The sequence below is a fragment of the Notamacropus eugenii genome, chromosome 2 (genome assembly GCF_028372415.1).
Source record: "Notamacropus eugenii isolate mMacEug1 chromosome 2, mMacEug1.pri_v2, whole genome shotgun sequence".
NCBI lineage: Eukaryota > Metazoa > Chordata > Mammalia > Diprotodontia > Macropodidae > Notamacropus > Notamacropus eugenii.
In genome coordinates this window covers 409,032,574-409,050,000 of record NC_092873.1, presented here as the reverse complement: position 1 = coordinate 409,050,000, position 17,427 = coordinate 409,032,574, and the positions used below count along the sequence as shown (strand labels likewise).

General features: G+C 47.0%; 1 protein-coding gene across 8 annotated transcripts in view; it reads left to right on the top strand.

Annotated features, from left to right (window-relative positions):
- COQ8A (coenzyme Q8A) overlaps positions 1 to 17,427 on the top strand; it is an 84,334-nt gene that overhangs the window by 61,969 nt on the left and 4,938 nt on the right. For all 8 annotated transcript variants that reach the window (XM_072647671.1, XM_072647676.1, XM_072647670.1 and 5 more), the window contains 4 exons: positions 7,703 to 7,777; positions 15,403 to 15,525; positions 16,328 to 16,413; positions 16,720 to 16,860. In XM_072647671.1, the coding sequence (XP_072503772.1) occupies positions 7,703 to 7,777; positions 15,403 to 15,525; positions 16,328 to 16,413; positions 16,720 to 16,860 (425 nt within the window). The remainder of the gene's footprint in view (positions 1 to 7,702; positions 7,778 to 15,402; positions 15,526 to 16,327; positions 16,414 to 16,719; positions 16,861 to 17,427) is intronic.

Sequence of the window (17,427 nt, the reverse complement as noted above, 5' to 3'; positions counted from 1 at the left end):
TGAAGGATGCAGCAGTGAACTAGCAGCCTGGACGAGGACTGCCTCAGTCTGGGAGGAGAGGATGGTGTCCTCAGGGTTTGACAGACACCCATTGTGAGAGAGGGGTTGAGTCTGGGAACATAGATCTTAGAGTTACAAGGCTCTCTGAGATCCCCTGCTCAGAGAGCCACATTCACTTTGCAGATAACAGTAAATAATAATTATAAATTGCTTTATGAGACTCCTTATTTGTCCCCACACTGACTCTCTTAGGTAGGTGTTACTGTCTGTTTTCACAGATGAGAGAATTGAGCCCCAAAGAGGGGAAAAGTGATTCTGCTTTGGAGGTGCTGGGGTCCAGTCACTTATTCCCGCTCCTCCATTTACCACTGGTTACATTAGCTTACTCCAGAGCTCCTACCTGCCGGGCACCAGGCCCTGCTTTTTGGGGGTGGGAATGGGGCACATTTTGCCATGTCCTTTCCAGGATTTGCTTTTTATTTTCTGGGCAGGAACTTTTAAATCCTCCTCTTTTGTCCTTGTTAGGAGAAGGCAGTAAAAGAGCTGGAGGAGGAGACTGGGGCCAGAGAAAGAACTGTGTTTAGAGTCAGGGGCTTGGGCTTCAGTCCCCACTCTGAGATTATGTAAGTGACCTCTAGGCCTCAGTTTTCTTATGGTCTCTGAGGTCCCTTCCACCTCTTGATCCATGATCCTCTGTGTAAAATGAAGCATTTGGTCCAGGTGACCTCCAAGGGCCCTTGTCACCTCTGACATTCTATGACCTCATTAACCGTCCCCTCAATAGTCACAGATGCTTCTTTGATTACACTGAGTGCCTAAGAGGTCAGAGTCAGGGATCAGGTTCTTGTGAGGAAAAGTTTGTACTCGTCACCTGGCCTGTAGTCAGTGAAGCCGCAGATGTTTCCTGAGCCTCTGATGTGTGGCCAGCTCTGTGGGGAGCACAGAAGTGGCCCTGCCTGGCAGTTTACAGTCTTGTGGAAGAGACAAACCTAAAAAACATGGGAACTGTGAAGATTTTGTACTCTTTATATTTAGGTGTGAGGCAACATAGCGTCACAGGAACAGCTCTGAGTTGGGAGCTGGGAGACCCTGGCTGAAATCCCCTTGGTAGCTCTGCTCCCAAGGCCTGTGTGGTTTTGGGCCTTGGTTTCCTGCTCTGTAAAATAAGATCATCTGTAAGATCCCTTCTAGCTCTAGTCTGATGGTTCTAGGAGACAGCATGGGGACAGAATGCTGCCCCTGGGGCCTAGAAGTCTTGGGATTGGAATCCCGCCTTAGACCTTGACTGTGAGATCTTGGCAGAGTTCCTCATTGTCTCCTCACCTATAAAATGGAGGTGATGGTCACATCAACTTTATAGGATCAAAAGAGAAAATATATGGAAGGTGTTCTGTAATTCTTAAAGGGTCATGAAAATGTGAGCTTGTTAGTAGGGGGATAAGTGCTTCCTGAAGGAGATGGAACATGCTCTGGATCTCAGAGGATGAGTGGGGCTGAAATTGGAGGACACAGGCACTCCAGGGGTGTGGCCTTCATGGGGGGTCAGGAGGGGCAGTGAGGAGTTCAGATCATGGCTCCGCCACTTGCTGCTTATATGATCTTCCCTCTTGGGTCTCAGTTTCCTCATCTGTAAAATGTGAGGACTGGACTGGATGTCCTTGAAGGCCCTTTTGACTCTAAAATCTGAGGTCACTAGTCCGTGTAAATACATTCTACAGCATCTCCAAGTGGGCTCATCTTGTCCAACTGGAGCTGCCTTGTTTATGTGGGAGAGTTTGTCTTTACATTTGGCTTAGGCAACGAAAGTCCTTTTACAGAGAAGAAATTGGTGAAAGCACGACCTCTGTGAAGGGTAACTCTGTCTCTGCAGTTTATTTTGCTAAGATAGGCAATTAGGGGAGCAGAAGAGGAGGGAGAGAACTGGAGTTAATGTTTAATCGGGGACTCCAGACCATCTGGGGCCCTGACCATCCTGCCCAGGGTCCACCTGCAGCAGTAGCCACAGTGAGCCAAGACAGGCTGTTGTCAGGCTGATAGTGGCCTGGCCTGACCTGCAGGAGCAACTTGTACCAACTTAAGCCATATTTTCCTTTATACGAATGGGATGTGAAAGAGAGAGCTTAGAGGCATTGTGAGTGAAGGAGACAGGAGGCCTCTCCTACCTTCTGCTCATTAAATAAGCTGATTAAATAGCTTGCCTTTCCTTGTAGAATGTAATAGGAAATCATTCTAATTTTTAAAGAACTATTTTCTTCAGTGAGCTTTTTGAACCTCCTTTTCCATTTGGCTAATTCTGCTTTTTAAAGCATTCTTCTCTCATTGGCTTTTTGAATCTCTTTTGCCAATAGAGTTAGCCTGTTTTTCAAGGTGTTATTCTCTTCAGCATTTTTTGGGGTCTCCTTTAGCAACGTGTTGACTCGCTTTTCATGCTTTTCTTGCATCTCTCTCATTTCTCTTCCCAATTCTTCCTCCACCTCTCTTACTTGATTTTCAGAATCCTTTTTGAGCTCTTCCATGGCCTGAGCCCATTGAATATTTATTTTGGATGTTCTGGATACAGAAGCCTTGACTTTTATGTTTTTCCCTGGTGGTAAGCATTGTTCTTCCTCATCAGAAAGGATGGGAGAAGATATCTGTTCACCAAGAAAGTAACCTTCTATAGTTTTATTTTTTTTCCTTTTTTGGGCATTTTCCCAACCAGTTACTTGACTTTTGGGTCCTTTGTCAAGAGTAGGGTATACTCTGGGAATCTGTAAGATCTCAGTTCCTCCAAGGTGGCACAATCAAGCGTATATACTGGTCTGGGAGCAGGGAGAGATTTTTGTGCACAGTATCTTAGCAGAGTTTCCTCTCCACAGCCATCTGGCCTCCAGTTCTGCCAAGCCAGCACTGGGGGGCTGAGATTCAGATAAGCTGCATGGGCAGGGCTGCCATTCAATGTGAGATAAAGATCAATTCCCTTAGGGCCTCTACACAGGGCTGAGGTAAGAATGGGCTGCTCAGTGCCCCCAGGGTTTTTACGATCCAACAATGGATGCAAGCTGCTGTAGGGGCTGCTGTGGGAACTGCTGCCACCTGCCCCATGTGGCCTCTGTGGCCACTGCCTAAGGCCGGAGCTATGGGAAGGCCCTTCTCCCTTCCCAGCCAGCAGAAAAAACCTTGTCACTGACCTTTGGCACCTGTGGGTTGAGGGATCTGCGAACCTGCTGCTACTGCAACTGGAGATTCCGCCCCCAAGGCCAGTTTGCAAGCCGCGCCTGGTGGCCAAGGCTGGGCTGGCTTGGGCTCCGCTCCACATCTGGTGCAACTGATGTGTTTCCTGTGGGCCTTTCAGATAACCCTGGGCTGGAAATCTCCTCCACTCTGTTGTTCTCCACTTCTGGTGCTCCAAAATTTGTTGAGAGTCCCTCTCTATAGGTATTTTATGGTCTGTGTGGGGAGAGCCAGCATATATGTGTCTTTCTACTCCACCATCTTGGCTCCACCCCCCTCGTAATAGGAAATCAAAGCCCGATAAGTATGGATAGTGCCTTAGAGTCAATTGGTTCTACCCCCTCATTTGACAGAGGTGGGAATGCAGACATTTTTGTGTTGGTCCTGGATTGAGATGTCCTCTTCTGAGTCAGTTTCTCTTTGGTCACCCAGACTTTAATGTTGACAGTTTTGAATCAGATTTTCTGAAAATGCATTACATGCTCTCCAGCCTTCTTTAACAGAGGTACTGAACATGATTTAACTTCTCCGTGACCCAGAGTCACCCTTTGGAAATGTTATGATGTTGGGCAGTAATAAAGTGTCACCCTTCCAACTCTGTTGAGTTATGGGAGGGTGTCCTACATTAACTATCCTTAGAGCACTCCTGTGCTTTTAAGGTTGGTGTCTGCTCTTTGGAGTTTTTCTGTCTCCTCCTCCAGTGTAACACTGTCCTGTGCTGTTGCTGCCTTTAGCACTTCTTTCTGATTTCATGGGATTTAGAAGACCTTAGAGAATGAGTTCAAACCATTTCTTTTACATATAAGAAAACTGAAGTTCAAAAGAAAAACAGTTCCTGCAGCTGCTCGATGACATTACTAAAATGGAGCTCTGACTATGTTACTCCCCTCCTCAGCAGCCTCCTGTGGTTCTCTCTTGTACCTTGTGTTTGCACTTCCTGGCTCTCTCCGCCTCTTTCTGGGCCCATAGCGCCTTACTGACTTCCACATGTGCTCTGTGCTTCTGGCTGCTCTTTCTCCTAGGGATGATTCCAGGTGGTTTTCCCATGCTCACTTCCTCTCCTATCTCTGTAAAGACTCAGCTTTAGCCACTTGCTTCTAGAGGCCTCATTGGACTTTCTCATTTTTGCTACCTCTGATCTGTAGTGTCCTAGACACCAAAGCAGCCAAGCTCGTCGGGATTGTGAGTCAAGTGAGAGTAGAAGGCCTCGAGTGGGGAACTGTGAAGTCAATTTGTCTGGATCACAGTGTCTTTGAGGAAGGGCGATGGTATACCACCTGACTGGAAAGATAGTTTGGGACCTGAGAAGGCTTTCAAAGCCCAACAGAGGAGCTTATCTCTTAGCCCAGAAGAATAGGAAGTCACTGGCATCTACTTGGGAGGGCAGCTTAAGGGTCATCACTGGTGGATATGGGGCCAGGGAGGCTGTCACAGACTTGACCAGAGGCAGTGAGGGTCCGAGCTCAGGTGGTGGCTGTGGAAATGGAGACCTGGATAGATGCAAGAGATGGAGCTGCTACATAAAGAAATGGCCTCAGACTTAAGTGAGGCCTGTGTGTCTCTGTCTCGCCCTCTCCTTCCCTGGCTTCAGGTAGAAAAGAAACAAAACTGAGGTGTGTATGGTGCTCTTTTACCCAAAAGAATGGTCCGGTTCCCATTGTTCTAAGGCTGGTTGCCAGGTTTGAGCTTGTGATCCTGATATCTGAGTTCATTCTTCTCATCCTCTGGGAAACTGGTTCTGAGAAAACCTCAAAAGTCTATTATAGAAACTTTTCCTTCTACCCTCCTACCCCTGACTTCATCTTTTATAGGCACAAATTGTCTTTAATCAGTAGATGTTCCTGGAAGGTTGCATCTGTTTCATTTTAATAAATTGAACCATATTTTCACTTGAGAAACGGTCTACTGAAAGTTAAATTTGTAAAGGCAGCGATTGCCCCCTGATTTACCTTTCCCATACAAAAAGGAATTTTCATGGATTGAGTTTGCTTAGCTAAACTCGTAATGTTTAAAGATAGAATTGTTAACATTCTGATGAGGTAGATGTGAGATCTTGGGCAAGTCACCCTCTTCAGTTTCTTCATCTGTAAAATGAGGTGGTTGAAGAAGTATGATCTGAAAGGGGAAGTCTTCCAGCCCCAGGGTCCTATCTATGGAGTGTCTATATAAAGAGACATATGGTAGTGAGCAGCTTTAATATATTCCCCTCATATTGACCTGTATAGCCCATTGCTATATGCAAGGAGGCAAGGAGGAGGAGTGGGAGTGGGGAAGACCCAGGAGGCTCTGACCACATGCCTGGGTTAAGATTCCCTTTTCAGGCCTGAATCAAGCTGAGGACGAAGGGAGTGAATGATGGTGGGCTCCTTAGGCAGCTGGGAGGATATAAGGGAGGTGACCCATGGCTTCTAGACCCTGATGGTCTTCTCAGTCTTGCCCTTTTGGGAGCTTCAGTTTCAGTGTGACTTTTTAAATTTTGTGACCTCTGCTAGCCCCGGGCCCAAGAATGGCCTCCCATGTACTTTGTAGAAATTTCTCTTTGTTGTTGTTCAGTTGTGCCCGAGTCTTGGTGACCCCATTTGGGGTTTTCTTGGCAAGGACATGGGAGTGGTGTGCCATTTTCTTCTCCAGCTCATTTGTACAGATGGGGAAATTGAGGCAAACAGGGTTAAATGACTTGCCCAGGGTTACACAGCTAGTACGTGTTTGAGGCTGGATTTGAACTCAGGAGGACATCTTCCTGCCTCCACGTCTGATACTTTATCCACTGTGCCACCTGACAGTCTAAGAAATTAGTCTTTTTTTTTTTTTTCCAGAAAATTATTTGAGACTTTTAGCCCAACCCTTGAGTTAATGGGAGGCAATATTGAGTAGTATTGCAGAAAAAGGACTTGGGATCCTTAGCATCATCCTTGGAAATTTTAGGAGTTTCCTTAAAAAAAAAAAGTTTTCCTGAGCATTGGCACAGCTGAGTGGTGCAGGTCCAGATAGAGTGTCAGGTCCAGAGTCAGGAGCACTCATCTTCCTGAGTTCAAATCCAGCCTCAGACACTTACTAGCTATGACACTGGGTAAGTCACTTAACCTTGTTTGCCTCAGTTTCCTCATCTGTAAAATGAGCTGGAGAAGGAAATAGCACCCACCCCAGTATCTCTTCCAAGAAAATCCCAAATGGGTCACCAAGAGTTGGAAATGTGTTCATCCTCTGTTGTCAAAGAAGACCATGCCATCAGAGAAATGATGACGACTTGCACTTGACTTTGTTTTGAGTGATGGAGGACTGTGCAGGTCACCAGCCTCACTTCTCCTCCAGAGCCATCTGGAGACAGCCCAGGATGCAATGGGAGCAGTTGGAAATGACTAAACAACAAAAAAGCATTGAGGGGGAGAGCTAGTTCTAGAAACTGACCCTAGCATACTTGGGGAAAGTGACGTATGGACTACTTCAGGAAGAAAGAACATTTTGTTGAGTCTAGTTCATTTTAATATCATTATATCCTTTAAGAAGCTTAGTGGGGGCAAAGAAGAGTGGGGGAAAAGAACTTTTAGAGGAAGGTGCCATGGAAAAGCCTGGTTGTTGTGAAACTCTAAAGTTACATAGACCGGAGTGAGTAAAGGTGGTTTTTTTCTGGGTCTGCCGTATGAGAAAATACTGATTCCTACTGATTCGAGTCCCCAGTCAAGCAGCAATGATCATTTTCATCATTTTTCTCTACAATAAATTCCCCAGGCCTCCTTAACATAGAGAATCTTAATGTGAGATCCATGAATTTGTTTTTTACAAACATTCTGATAATTTTCTTTCAGTATAATTGATTTCCTTTGCAATCCTCCATATGTATTTCATGCCTCCAAAAGCATGATTCTAAGAAGGGTCCATAGTTTCTGGAGACTTTCCAAAGGGCTCTGTGATATCAAAAAGGCCAGCAGCCCCTGCTTGTGTGTGTATGTTTATTTATTTGCTTTTTTTAAAAGTCTGGTCAGTCTTAACGTTCTTCAGATCCTTTCTTGATACCTGGACTATAAGGAACGGTTAATCTGGTTTTTTGTTTGTTTGTATAAGGTTGAAACTCCTGTGGTCAGATGGAAGTAATTGGAAGGAGGGTGGAAAAGAGAGAGGCAAATGACCAGAGTGTATTTGCCTTGGGCACTGAGGAGTGGGGTTGCTTATAAATATAAAATATCTTTATTTTTTTAGAAGTATTTTGGGTGACTGATGGGCTAGCTCAGGGATACCTGAAGCAGAGCTTCCTTGATTACCAGACTTCGTGCCAGGAGACGTGGTACCACTAGCCTGTATGGCCTGTGGACAAGTCTAACCTCTCAGAGCCTCAGTTTTCCCACCTCTAAAATTGGGATAATAATATTTGATTACCTAGTTAGAAGAGAAACACTTTGCAAATTTTAAAGCTCCATGTAAAGATGAGCAGCAGTGGTCATTGTTTCTCATTGCTGTCTTGATGAGTGCTGTGTTTTTGTTCTTGTTTCAGGTCTGGCCGTTGGTCTGGGTTTTGGGGCCCTGGCCGAAGTCGCCAAGAAGAGCCTTCGATCTGAGAATAGCACAGGTGAATCATGTTCTTGAACTCAAAAAAGATTCCACTCAAGATTCCTTCTCTGGTTCTCCACAGGGGACCATGGGGTCTGGTGGGAGCACATGCCAGTCTGAGATTCAATTTCTATGAAGGGAGTGGGTCTTCTTTCCCTTGCTGTGGGAAGGAGCTTCTTTTTTGACAATCTGTGGGTGACCAGGTTAGTACGGACAGGACTTGCTTAATCTTGGGGCACACACGTTCTTGGGAATAGTGCACCATGTGGCTGAGATCCAGGGTTCCTAGTGGTCGTGGGGTGGGTGGCCTTAAGGTTGATACTTGCGTTGTAAAATCTCCTCAATGGGTGTTTAGGGGAGGAGCTGCTGTCTGAATTAGTGAAAAGTCCTAATTATAGAGTAGGTGAAAAAAATACCGACTTTTACTACTTCCAGGAACGTACAGTAATCCAAACCAGCAGTCAACAAAGTGCTGCCAAGTCTCAGAGGGCCTGCTTTATTGAATGGACTATTCTTGTGTTTGTGTGTTCATAGAATCAAACTGGTCTCAAAAGTACTAAGAACTAGTTTCTGTCTCATTGGCACAGACAGGTCGTGCCCTTTCCTCCTACAGCTTCTTTCTAGATTTGTATAAATTTCAAATGACCCAGGATTGTGGGTATCTCCTCTCCCTGTTCACATGTTTCCACAGGGTAACTTAATGGCCACAGTCTTTCCCCTGCACCCCATATATGTGTTTCTTCTTTGGACCTTTTTTGCCTACGGCTCCTTAGAACTGACATGAGGTTTCAGGCACTGGAGCTGGGGTTACCTCTGGTTGGCCAAGCTGGGGACCCACTCCTTGGGTTTCAGGACAGTTGGCTGTCTTCAAGGCAGATGATGTTTTCCTCCCCAGTGGATAAATGCAAGGGGAGATCTTGTTGCTCTAGAAAAGGCTTAATTAGCAGGGAGTGAGGGGGAAGGGGTGTTCTATCTCTGTGTGTGGGAGTCAAATTGGCCTCAGGAACCCAACCAGAGCCACCTTTAGTGCTCAGAGCTGGAGGTGCCTGTGAGGGAGAGGGCTGGGCCTCTAGACTCCAGGGGGTTTTGAATGGAAGCAAAGTATGGCCATGACCAATACCTTCTCTTTCCTTTGACCCCTTCTTGTAGAACAGCCCAGGTATAGGACTGGAAGGGGCTGTAAGGACCCTGTAAGGATTTAGTCCATTTCCTTCCTTTTACAGATGAGGAAACATGGGTCACTACAGGGGAGGGTCATCTTGTAGTCAGTAAATGCAAGAGCTGAGATTCAAACCCAGTCTTAGGAATCCCATGTTTGTGTGTCCACCAAGGGAAAACAACTTGTTTTACTATTAAATGTTCATTTAAATCATTTCTCTTCACCTTGAAGATAGTCTCCTAGTCCACATAAGACTAGGGTTGGGTTTCATTCCTGCCATCAGTGTGGTGACTGGTAGCCAATTATCTCTTCCTTCCAGAACATTTATGTAGACCTTCCTTCTAGGACCCGGTTCTTATCCCTGCCACCCAGCTCCAGTGGGGAGATGCGGCTCTTCCAAAGGGTTAGATTGGCAGGAAGAGCTCCTGACCTTGCAGGGGGAGGGCAGAGAACAAAATTTAGTTTGAATATTTTTAGTTCCAGTGATGAGCCACTTTGGGAAATGGAATCCCCGTTTTGCAGGAATGGGAAGCCAGCCTTTCCATTTTTGCACAGCACTGTTGGCAGCTACTTTTCCTTTTCCTTTAACTCACCTTGTTTGTTCAGCTTCATGTGTCCTGACTTCAAGGTCAGGCATTGGTGTTCTCTCCAAGGGGGTGGAAATAGTGAGTCCAGCGGGCCAGCATGGCATGAGGGCAATAGTGTCAGAGCGGCACACAAAATCACTTATTTCACAAACCACGATTAATTGTCTGCTGTGTGCAAGGCACTGGGCTCAATCTAGTGGATGATACCTCACCTGCAGGGAGCTTGTCTCCTACTAGGACAGTCAGAGAACCATCGATTTGGAGCTAGAAGGGACCTTAGAGGTCATCTGGTGCAACCCTTTGGTTTCATGGATGAGGAAACAGAAGTGTGGCAGGTGAAGGTAGCAAGTGAAGGATTCAGACTTGGGTTTTTTCCCGGAGATCCAGGCCCCTTTTCACTGCCCTTACTGGATGTCTTCTCATCCTGAGGGAATTCTGGGATCTAGAACTGATCCTGCCTTGTTCTCTCATTTGGAAGTTCACCCAACCTCTGCAGTCCCCAATATTCTCATCTCTAAAATGAGGTAATAGACTCGGATCTCCTAATAGGATGGCTGTTCATAATTTGGAAACTGTAAATCCCTAAACAATTTGTTCTCAAAGGAGATTAGTCCCAAGATCAGTAGGAGGGTTCTAACCTTGGGTCTCCTGACTCCAAATCCAATGTTCTTTTCACTCCTGTACCAACCCCTTAAGAGCCAGAGGAATTTAGATCTGTGGAGGAGCCCAATGCTTGTGGTGGAACCAGTGCTTTCAAACCTGGTTCCTTTCTCTCTCCTCTCCTCCCCTGTCACAGGACTCATGACCCCTTACCTCTTTTCTCCTCTTTGGTTGTAAACCTTTCTCCCCATGGTCCTGTCTGCTTCAGGACAGAATGTGCAAGGTCCATTTAAGAACACAGCTATTTTTATTACAGGGTGAGGGGATGTCTTATGTGTAGGTGAGGAGAATCACTGGTCCAGGGGCTTACCTTACTTGGGACAGATTTAATGCATTAATTAGGTTCTAGTTGTCTCCTGTCTTCACTCTCCTTTCATGCCGTGGCTCCTTCTTTAGACATAGCTTTGAGGTTACTGTCATTTCTTCTGGTTTATTCTGCCTTGGTCCCTGAACCAACCTGAACCAGTGCCTTGGGAAATTCAGGGTCCTTCCTCTGTGGGTGCCCTTGCTCATTCCCTTGGTCAACTGAACCCTACACGGCCTCTGAAATGGCTCATCTCCACTTCTCATCCGAAGCTCAGTTATCTGTTGGTTGCTCTGGCTTCAGTCAGGTTGTACCTTCCCCCAAATCTATGGAGATTTGTCTTTTTTTTTATTGGGGCTTGGGGGGGGTGTCTTGTCCACACAGAGGCACCAACACCTCAGGCCAAGGCCAGGAAAAACCCCATGAGTCCAGAGTGACTAAAGCCAAGAAATACCTTTGGTGCTGGTATGAGATTGTGTTCAGGGGCAGCCTCTGGGTAAGTGGGTGGGAGTGAGTAGCTCTTTTTGTGACCCCAGAGAATCATTTTCTCCAGGCTCAGACTGCCATCCCCTTATGATTCTGTAAGGTAGGACAGGAATTCTTCCCATGGCTATGACAATGCCAGTATTAGTACTTGTATTGAGATTTACGGTTGCCAAATTATGAGCAGCCCCTCCTGTTAGGGGTTGAGTCTATTACCTCATTTACAGATGAGAACGTTGAGGACTACAGAGGTTGGGTGAGCTTCCAAAGGTCTTTACTGCTAGTTGTGGAATCACAGAATTTTAGAATTGGGAGGGATCTCAGGGGTTATTTAATTAGACCAGTCCTCTATCACAGCACTATACTTTTTTCTCAAGTCTGATCTGTGAATCATTACAGGAGAAAAAGTCTGTCCTTATTCCCTAAAGGGTACTGGACATTTGACCTTCTTAGTGAAGCTCTGCAGGAACCTCCTACCCCCTCATCCACCTGCCAGCCCCCCCTTTAGGAATTTATTGATGGCAAAGTATAGTTTGTAAATGCAGCTGGACTCTTATTCATTCATTTCCCAGCCCACCCTGGCCCTGCCCAGCCTGGAAGAGCTATAGAAGGGGCGAGTCCTCCACCTCCCAGTCCAGAGAGAGGGCATTTTTTCCTAGGTGTTGCCTGGTCTGTGTCCTAGTGTGTTTTTGTTTATGGTTTTTTTTTTTTTTTTGAGTGTTTAGAGTGAAGTCCGTTTTCTAAAAAATCTTGTCAGGTTCTTATTTGTTGGGTCTGCTTTCCTGCCTGGCATGTTCTTCTTGGCTTTCTTAATAATGACCTACACACAGACACACACACACACACACACACCACACACACCACACACACCACACACACCACACACACACACCCCCCCCCCATTTAAGAGTTAAACAAAGCATTTTGGGTACATCACCTTAGTTGGGCATGAGAACGACATGTGATGTGGGAATTCTCTCCACCAGCGCAGTGCAACTCGGAATCATTGAACCCACAGTAGTGGGTTCTGTGATTTGCCAGTGTGTGTCGCAGACAGAATCTGAACCTGCAACCAATCACTGTAGGACACATTTGCTATAATGAGGTAGTTATGATTAGGCAGTTTTACAGGTATTATCAGCCTCATTTTACAGGTGAGGAAGGACAGCGAGGCAGTTGCAGGGGATAGAGACTCATCTTCCTGAGTTCAAATCAGGCCTCAGACACGTACTGGCTGTGTGACCCTGGGCAGGTCACTTAACCCTGTTTGCCTCAGTTTCCTCATCTGTAAAATGAGCCGGAGATGGAAATGGCAAAGCACTACACTGTCTTTGCCAGGAAAGCCCCAAATGGGGACACCAAGAGTCAGACATGAAAGGATTGAACAACTACAGATGAAGATTAACTCTAATATGGTCACACAGCTGCCAAGTGTTGTAGGTGGGATCTGACCCCACATCTTCCCGTCGCCCGCGGCTGCCCGATGCCCACTTCCAGTACTCCATTAGGCCCCACTGCTCTTTATCTTGTTCTTTTACTTCCAGGTGCCCACCATGTCCCAGACTCTAGGTTAAGTGCTGGGGGTACAGAGACACAAATGAACAGTGTCTGTCCTGATGGGACTCACCTCTCCTCTGACTTTGGGGCTGCCTTCACTGCCTCTTCCTTGGATTCACTGAGAGTCCAGGGCACTCCAGGGGGAGGGGGTTGGGCAGCAGGTGTTTGCTGGGAGGAGGCTAAGGCTGCTCCATCCTCTTCTGTTCGTGCAGGGGAGCCATGGTAGAAGGGTTCTGGGGTCTTCCTGGGGCAGGATCTGCTCCACACTGGCCTGGAGCCCATGACCTGCTGACCTCCATTTAGATTCATTAATGGGGAGCTCAGTGACTAATGGAGCCTTTTGGGGCAGCTCGTCAGACTTGAGAGAGGCACTCATTCTGGGTAAGGAGTTGTGCTAGATCCTGGGGATAAAAGATGAAGTGCAGCACCATCCCTGCCCTCAAGGACCTTCCTGTCTGATGGGGAGAGTGCTACAGTCCATACATAAGTAATTGTCTTACAAGATACATAACAAAGATGGAGAGGTTCAGACACATCAACCTAAGAGAAGTTGACGGTGGCTGCAGGTTGGCTTTAGCTGAGCAGATGGGAGGGAAGATGGGAAACTCTTCGTGGAGCTGGGTCTTTGGATGCAGAGTGTGCTGAACTTAGAGGACCTGAGTTTGAATCTTGGTTTTACTACTGGCGACTTTGTGACCTTGGGCAAGTCACCCTCTTGGTCCCAGTTTCCTCATCCATAAAATGAAGGGGTACGGAGACTAAATGACCTCTAATGTTTATTTCAGTTCCAAATTCTCTCCCTCTTTTTCTCCTCCCTTACCCACTGAGAAGGCAAGAAATTATAAATTTCAATTATAAATATGTATAGATATGTAAAAGTTTAAAAGTTTTCCTGCATCAGCCATGCTACCTAACTTTACACATGATCCTTGAAGAAAGAGAAGGATTGTAACAAAATCTTGACTGGGGTGTGCACTAGGCCTAGGAGATGGTCATCATGAACACATGCACGGTAGCATTCTCCAATGCCCCTTAATTCCAGTGCCTTTTCTCTGTTAATTATTTCCTAATTATCCTGTCTGTAGCTTGCTTTGTACATCTTTGTTTGCATGTGGTCTCACCCTTCAGATTGTAGGGTCCTTGAGGGCCTTGTTTCTTTTTGTATTCTCACTGTGCCTTGCACATTGTAGGCACTTAATAAATGTTCATTGATGGATTGATGGTCACCAGAAGGCAGGACTAGATCAGGAAACTGCTGTGAAGGGGAATAATATCAAATAAAGTTGGAAAAAGTGGGTGGAACTAGGTTTTGAAGGACCATAAATGAAGGGCTGAGGGGTTTGCATTTCATCCTCTCTAAAAGACTTGTTGGGGGAAATGACAGATCTGTGTTTCCAGAATATTTCAGTAGCTCTCTACAGGTGAATTGGAAAGGGGATGGATCAGAGGAAAGGAGGGCCACTGGTAGCAGTTAGTTAAACACTAGCTTCAATAGGTGGCCATTCCTTCATGGGGTGAGTGGAATCTGTGGAAGGGTGTGTGGGGAGGGGGATTGTCTGGGGAGTGAGCCTGAGCTTTGGCTGCCAGCATTGTAAACAGATGCCATCACTGAAAGGCTTGCATGCATGTACTGGGATTTGCGTGGTTGAGTCTGTGGTGCTTTAAGGTGCTTCTCTGTATTGGGACTGGCCATGTGGGCATCAGGGCAGATAGTGGGCAGAGCACAGAGGTAGCGGCTTCTTGGCTGTCAGACATGGTGATGTCACTGGAGAATGTGCAGTGTGCAGTGCTGACAGGGAGGGAATCTCAGACCAGGGCCTCTGGCTCATCCCTCTCCTCATTTTAGCCTTCACAGAAGAATAGGGCCCCAGGATGCTGAGGTTTGCCTTATCATGGTGATTGGGGAATTGATGAGACATGCGATATTGTGCGTGTGGGTGAAGAGGGACAGTAGGGGTAAGCTGGGATCTGTCCCTGGGTCCCTGTCTCTGTGAGGGCATCCCCTCCTACCTCTGTGGGCATCTTGTGTCTCTGGGAGCTGACACAGAGTGAGGCCTTGAATTAAAAGAAGCCTACCTGGTCTCTGTGGGCAGTGAGGTGATCCAGTGGATAGTGTGCTAGGCCTGGAGTCAGGAAGATTCATTTCCCTGAATTCAAATCCAGCCTGAGACTCAGACACTTAATAACTGTGTGACCCTGGACAAGTCACTTCACCCTGTTTGCGTCAGTTTTCTCATCTGTAAAATGAGGTAGAGAAGGAAATGGCAAAAAGTATCTTTGCCAAGAAAAGCTCCAGTGGGGTCATGAAGCATCTGACAAGAATGAATGACCCCTGGGCTCTGTCTCTTCAGAGTCTTGTCTAGGCGCAGGGCCCTCAGTCCTGCAGTCACTCGTCTGCTGTGTCTTTGGTGTGCATCTAAAGGATGCATGGGATGAAAGAAAGAAAGGAAAGGCTTTCAGTGAGAAGCAGCAGCATGATTTAGTGGAACTGTAGGCCAGCCTTAGAAACTCTGAGCCTCGATTGCTCATCTGTAAAATGGGAATGATGACCCTTGGATGACCTTCTTCACAGGCTTGTTGTGAGAAAGGGGCTTGGCAAACCATAGAGTTCTATAGAAAGGTGAGCTGTAGTCATTAGGCAGGGCTCATTCCTCTGCTGCATGGTATCAATGGGGCTGTTCCTTCTTGCTGCCTCTGCTTTTGGTCACGTTAGTTCTTAGTACTTAGCTCTTCCGGCCTTTCCCGCCTCCTCACCTACCAGAAGCAGAATTGGTCCTCAGAACAACTCCAGAGAGGCTATCTGGTCGGGGGGAGAGGCAAGGGAGGGGCTTCGAGAGGGAGGGAGAGAAGGCCCCTCCTGGCTACCTGGTAACCTCCTTGTCCTGTGACTGCAGGAAAGAAGTCTATCCTGGACTCTAGTCCTTTTCTTTCTGAAGCAAATGCAGAGAGAATCGTGAGCACCCTGTGTAAGGTGAGAGGAGCTGCCCTGAAGCTGGGGCAGATGCTGAGCATTCAAGGTAAGTGTAGAAACGGCCCATCCAAGGGGAGGAACTGGCTTATGCCACCTGCCTAAATCCTCAGGGAGGGCCTGGGCTGAGAGTTATCTGAAGGAGGAGGGGGACAGGATGGTCTATTTGGTGTGAACACAGCTCGGGGGCGGGGGCTATGTATGGTTCCTGCTCCTTTGGGTCCCATCCCACCAAAAACAAAAAGCATGCCATCAGTGGAAGCTTGGGGATGGGTGGGTGAGCAGCAGGGGGTCTGCACAGCCAAGAGAGTCAGTGTCTGTCCTCTCAGGTCAGTAGAAGACACTTGGGTTTAACCACTCTTACTAAAGAGCTTTGTAGCATAGACAGTTATTACCTTGTATCTCATTTGTAGATCTCCTGACCTACAGAATGTAAGCTTCTTGAGGACAGGGATGGTCTCACTGTTGTCTTTATATCCCCAGCACTTAGCCTGGTTCATACAGCATGTGCTTCTTGGTGATAATAAATGCTTGATGATAACTTGTGCCAGTTCACTCACTGCCCGAGATCATCTGCTCTTACCTCTCAGGCTTGCAGTGGCTGGAGAGATGTGCCCAAGTGCATGCCTCTAGATAGAGCGGGTCTCTATCCTTCCCGCTGTTCCACCTTGTGTGCCTGTTTGTGTTTTTGGGTGGCTTCTGAAGCCAGGCCTGAGCTCATCCAGTCCTCACGGTGGAGGCTGTGGTCGCTGACCCCACAGAACCCTCCTCCCTGCAATAAACTTATTGCTTTTTCTTTTCTTCCAAAAATCATTATGCTAACTACTCTGTTCTGTTCCCCCCATCACCAGATGATGCGTTCATCAATCCTCAGCTGGCCAAGATCTTTGATCGTGTGAGACAAAGTGCAGACTTTATGCCCTTGAAACAGATGACGGTGAGGTTGGGGGCTGGGCAGAAAGAGCCAGTGATAACCCTGACACCAATCAGCATGGAGAGCAGTCATAGCTTGTTTGGTGGGGAGGGAAGAGCTCTGAGTCCATTTCTTTCTCCCTGAGCAGGGAACAGAGAGGGACCCAAATATTGGCTTGGAAGTTGGTTGAAAAAGAACGATCAGAATGACTTCATTCCTCTCCTCATGGGCTCATGGGATTGGCTTTTCAAATATATCTAAAGTGTTGGTCAAACATCAGACCTTAGTTCTCATTTGGTCTCCTCTCTCCTGGATCCTTTGTCCCTCCAGAAAACTCTGAACAATGACCTTGGTCCTAATTGGAGGGATAAATTGGAGTACTTTGAGGAACGGCCCTTTGCTGCTGCTTCCATTGGGCAGGTCCACCTGGCCCGGATGAAGAATGGGCTGGAGGTGGCCATGAAGATCCAGGTAGGTTGAAGTTTTGCCTCGGAAGCCTGGTGGAGGTGTGTATCCCACCCAGTGTTGCAGTTTTACTGGGTTGGGCAAATGGGTGAAGCCTCAGTAATCATGTGTTTGAGGCAGGCTTTGGACAGTACTTTTTCTCTTAACTTCTTGGAGTTGTCCATCACTAGCTCTTTCAGCTGTGAGCAACACATTCCTCCCATCCAGCAAAGGAGGCCTCATCTTCCCTTATCATGGGACTGGGACGGTCTGGGACAGAGATGAAGAGAACCTAGGGCTCACATGACTCTCCCATGAATATCCCATCTTGGAAGAAGGCCAGAGAGTGAGGCAGCTCTGGTAGTCAGCATTCAGAGGCTGAGAGAGAGAGAAGAGAGAGGAGAGAGAGAGAAGAGAGAGAGAGAGAGAGAGAGAGAGAGTCTGTGTGTGTGTGTGTGTGTGTGTGTGTGTGTGTTTGTGTGTGGCACGGTACAGTGCAGAGCTGTCAAAGTCACAGACAAACCCTGCTGAACAAGATTAAAGGGATTGGGAAATGTTTACCAAAATGCAGGTACAACATCAGTGACGCTGATT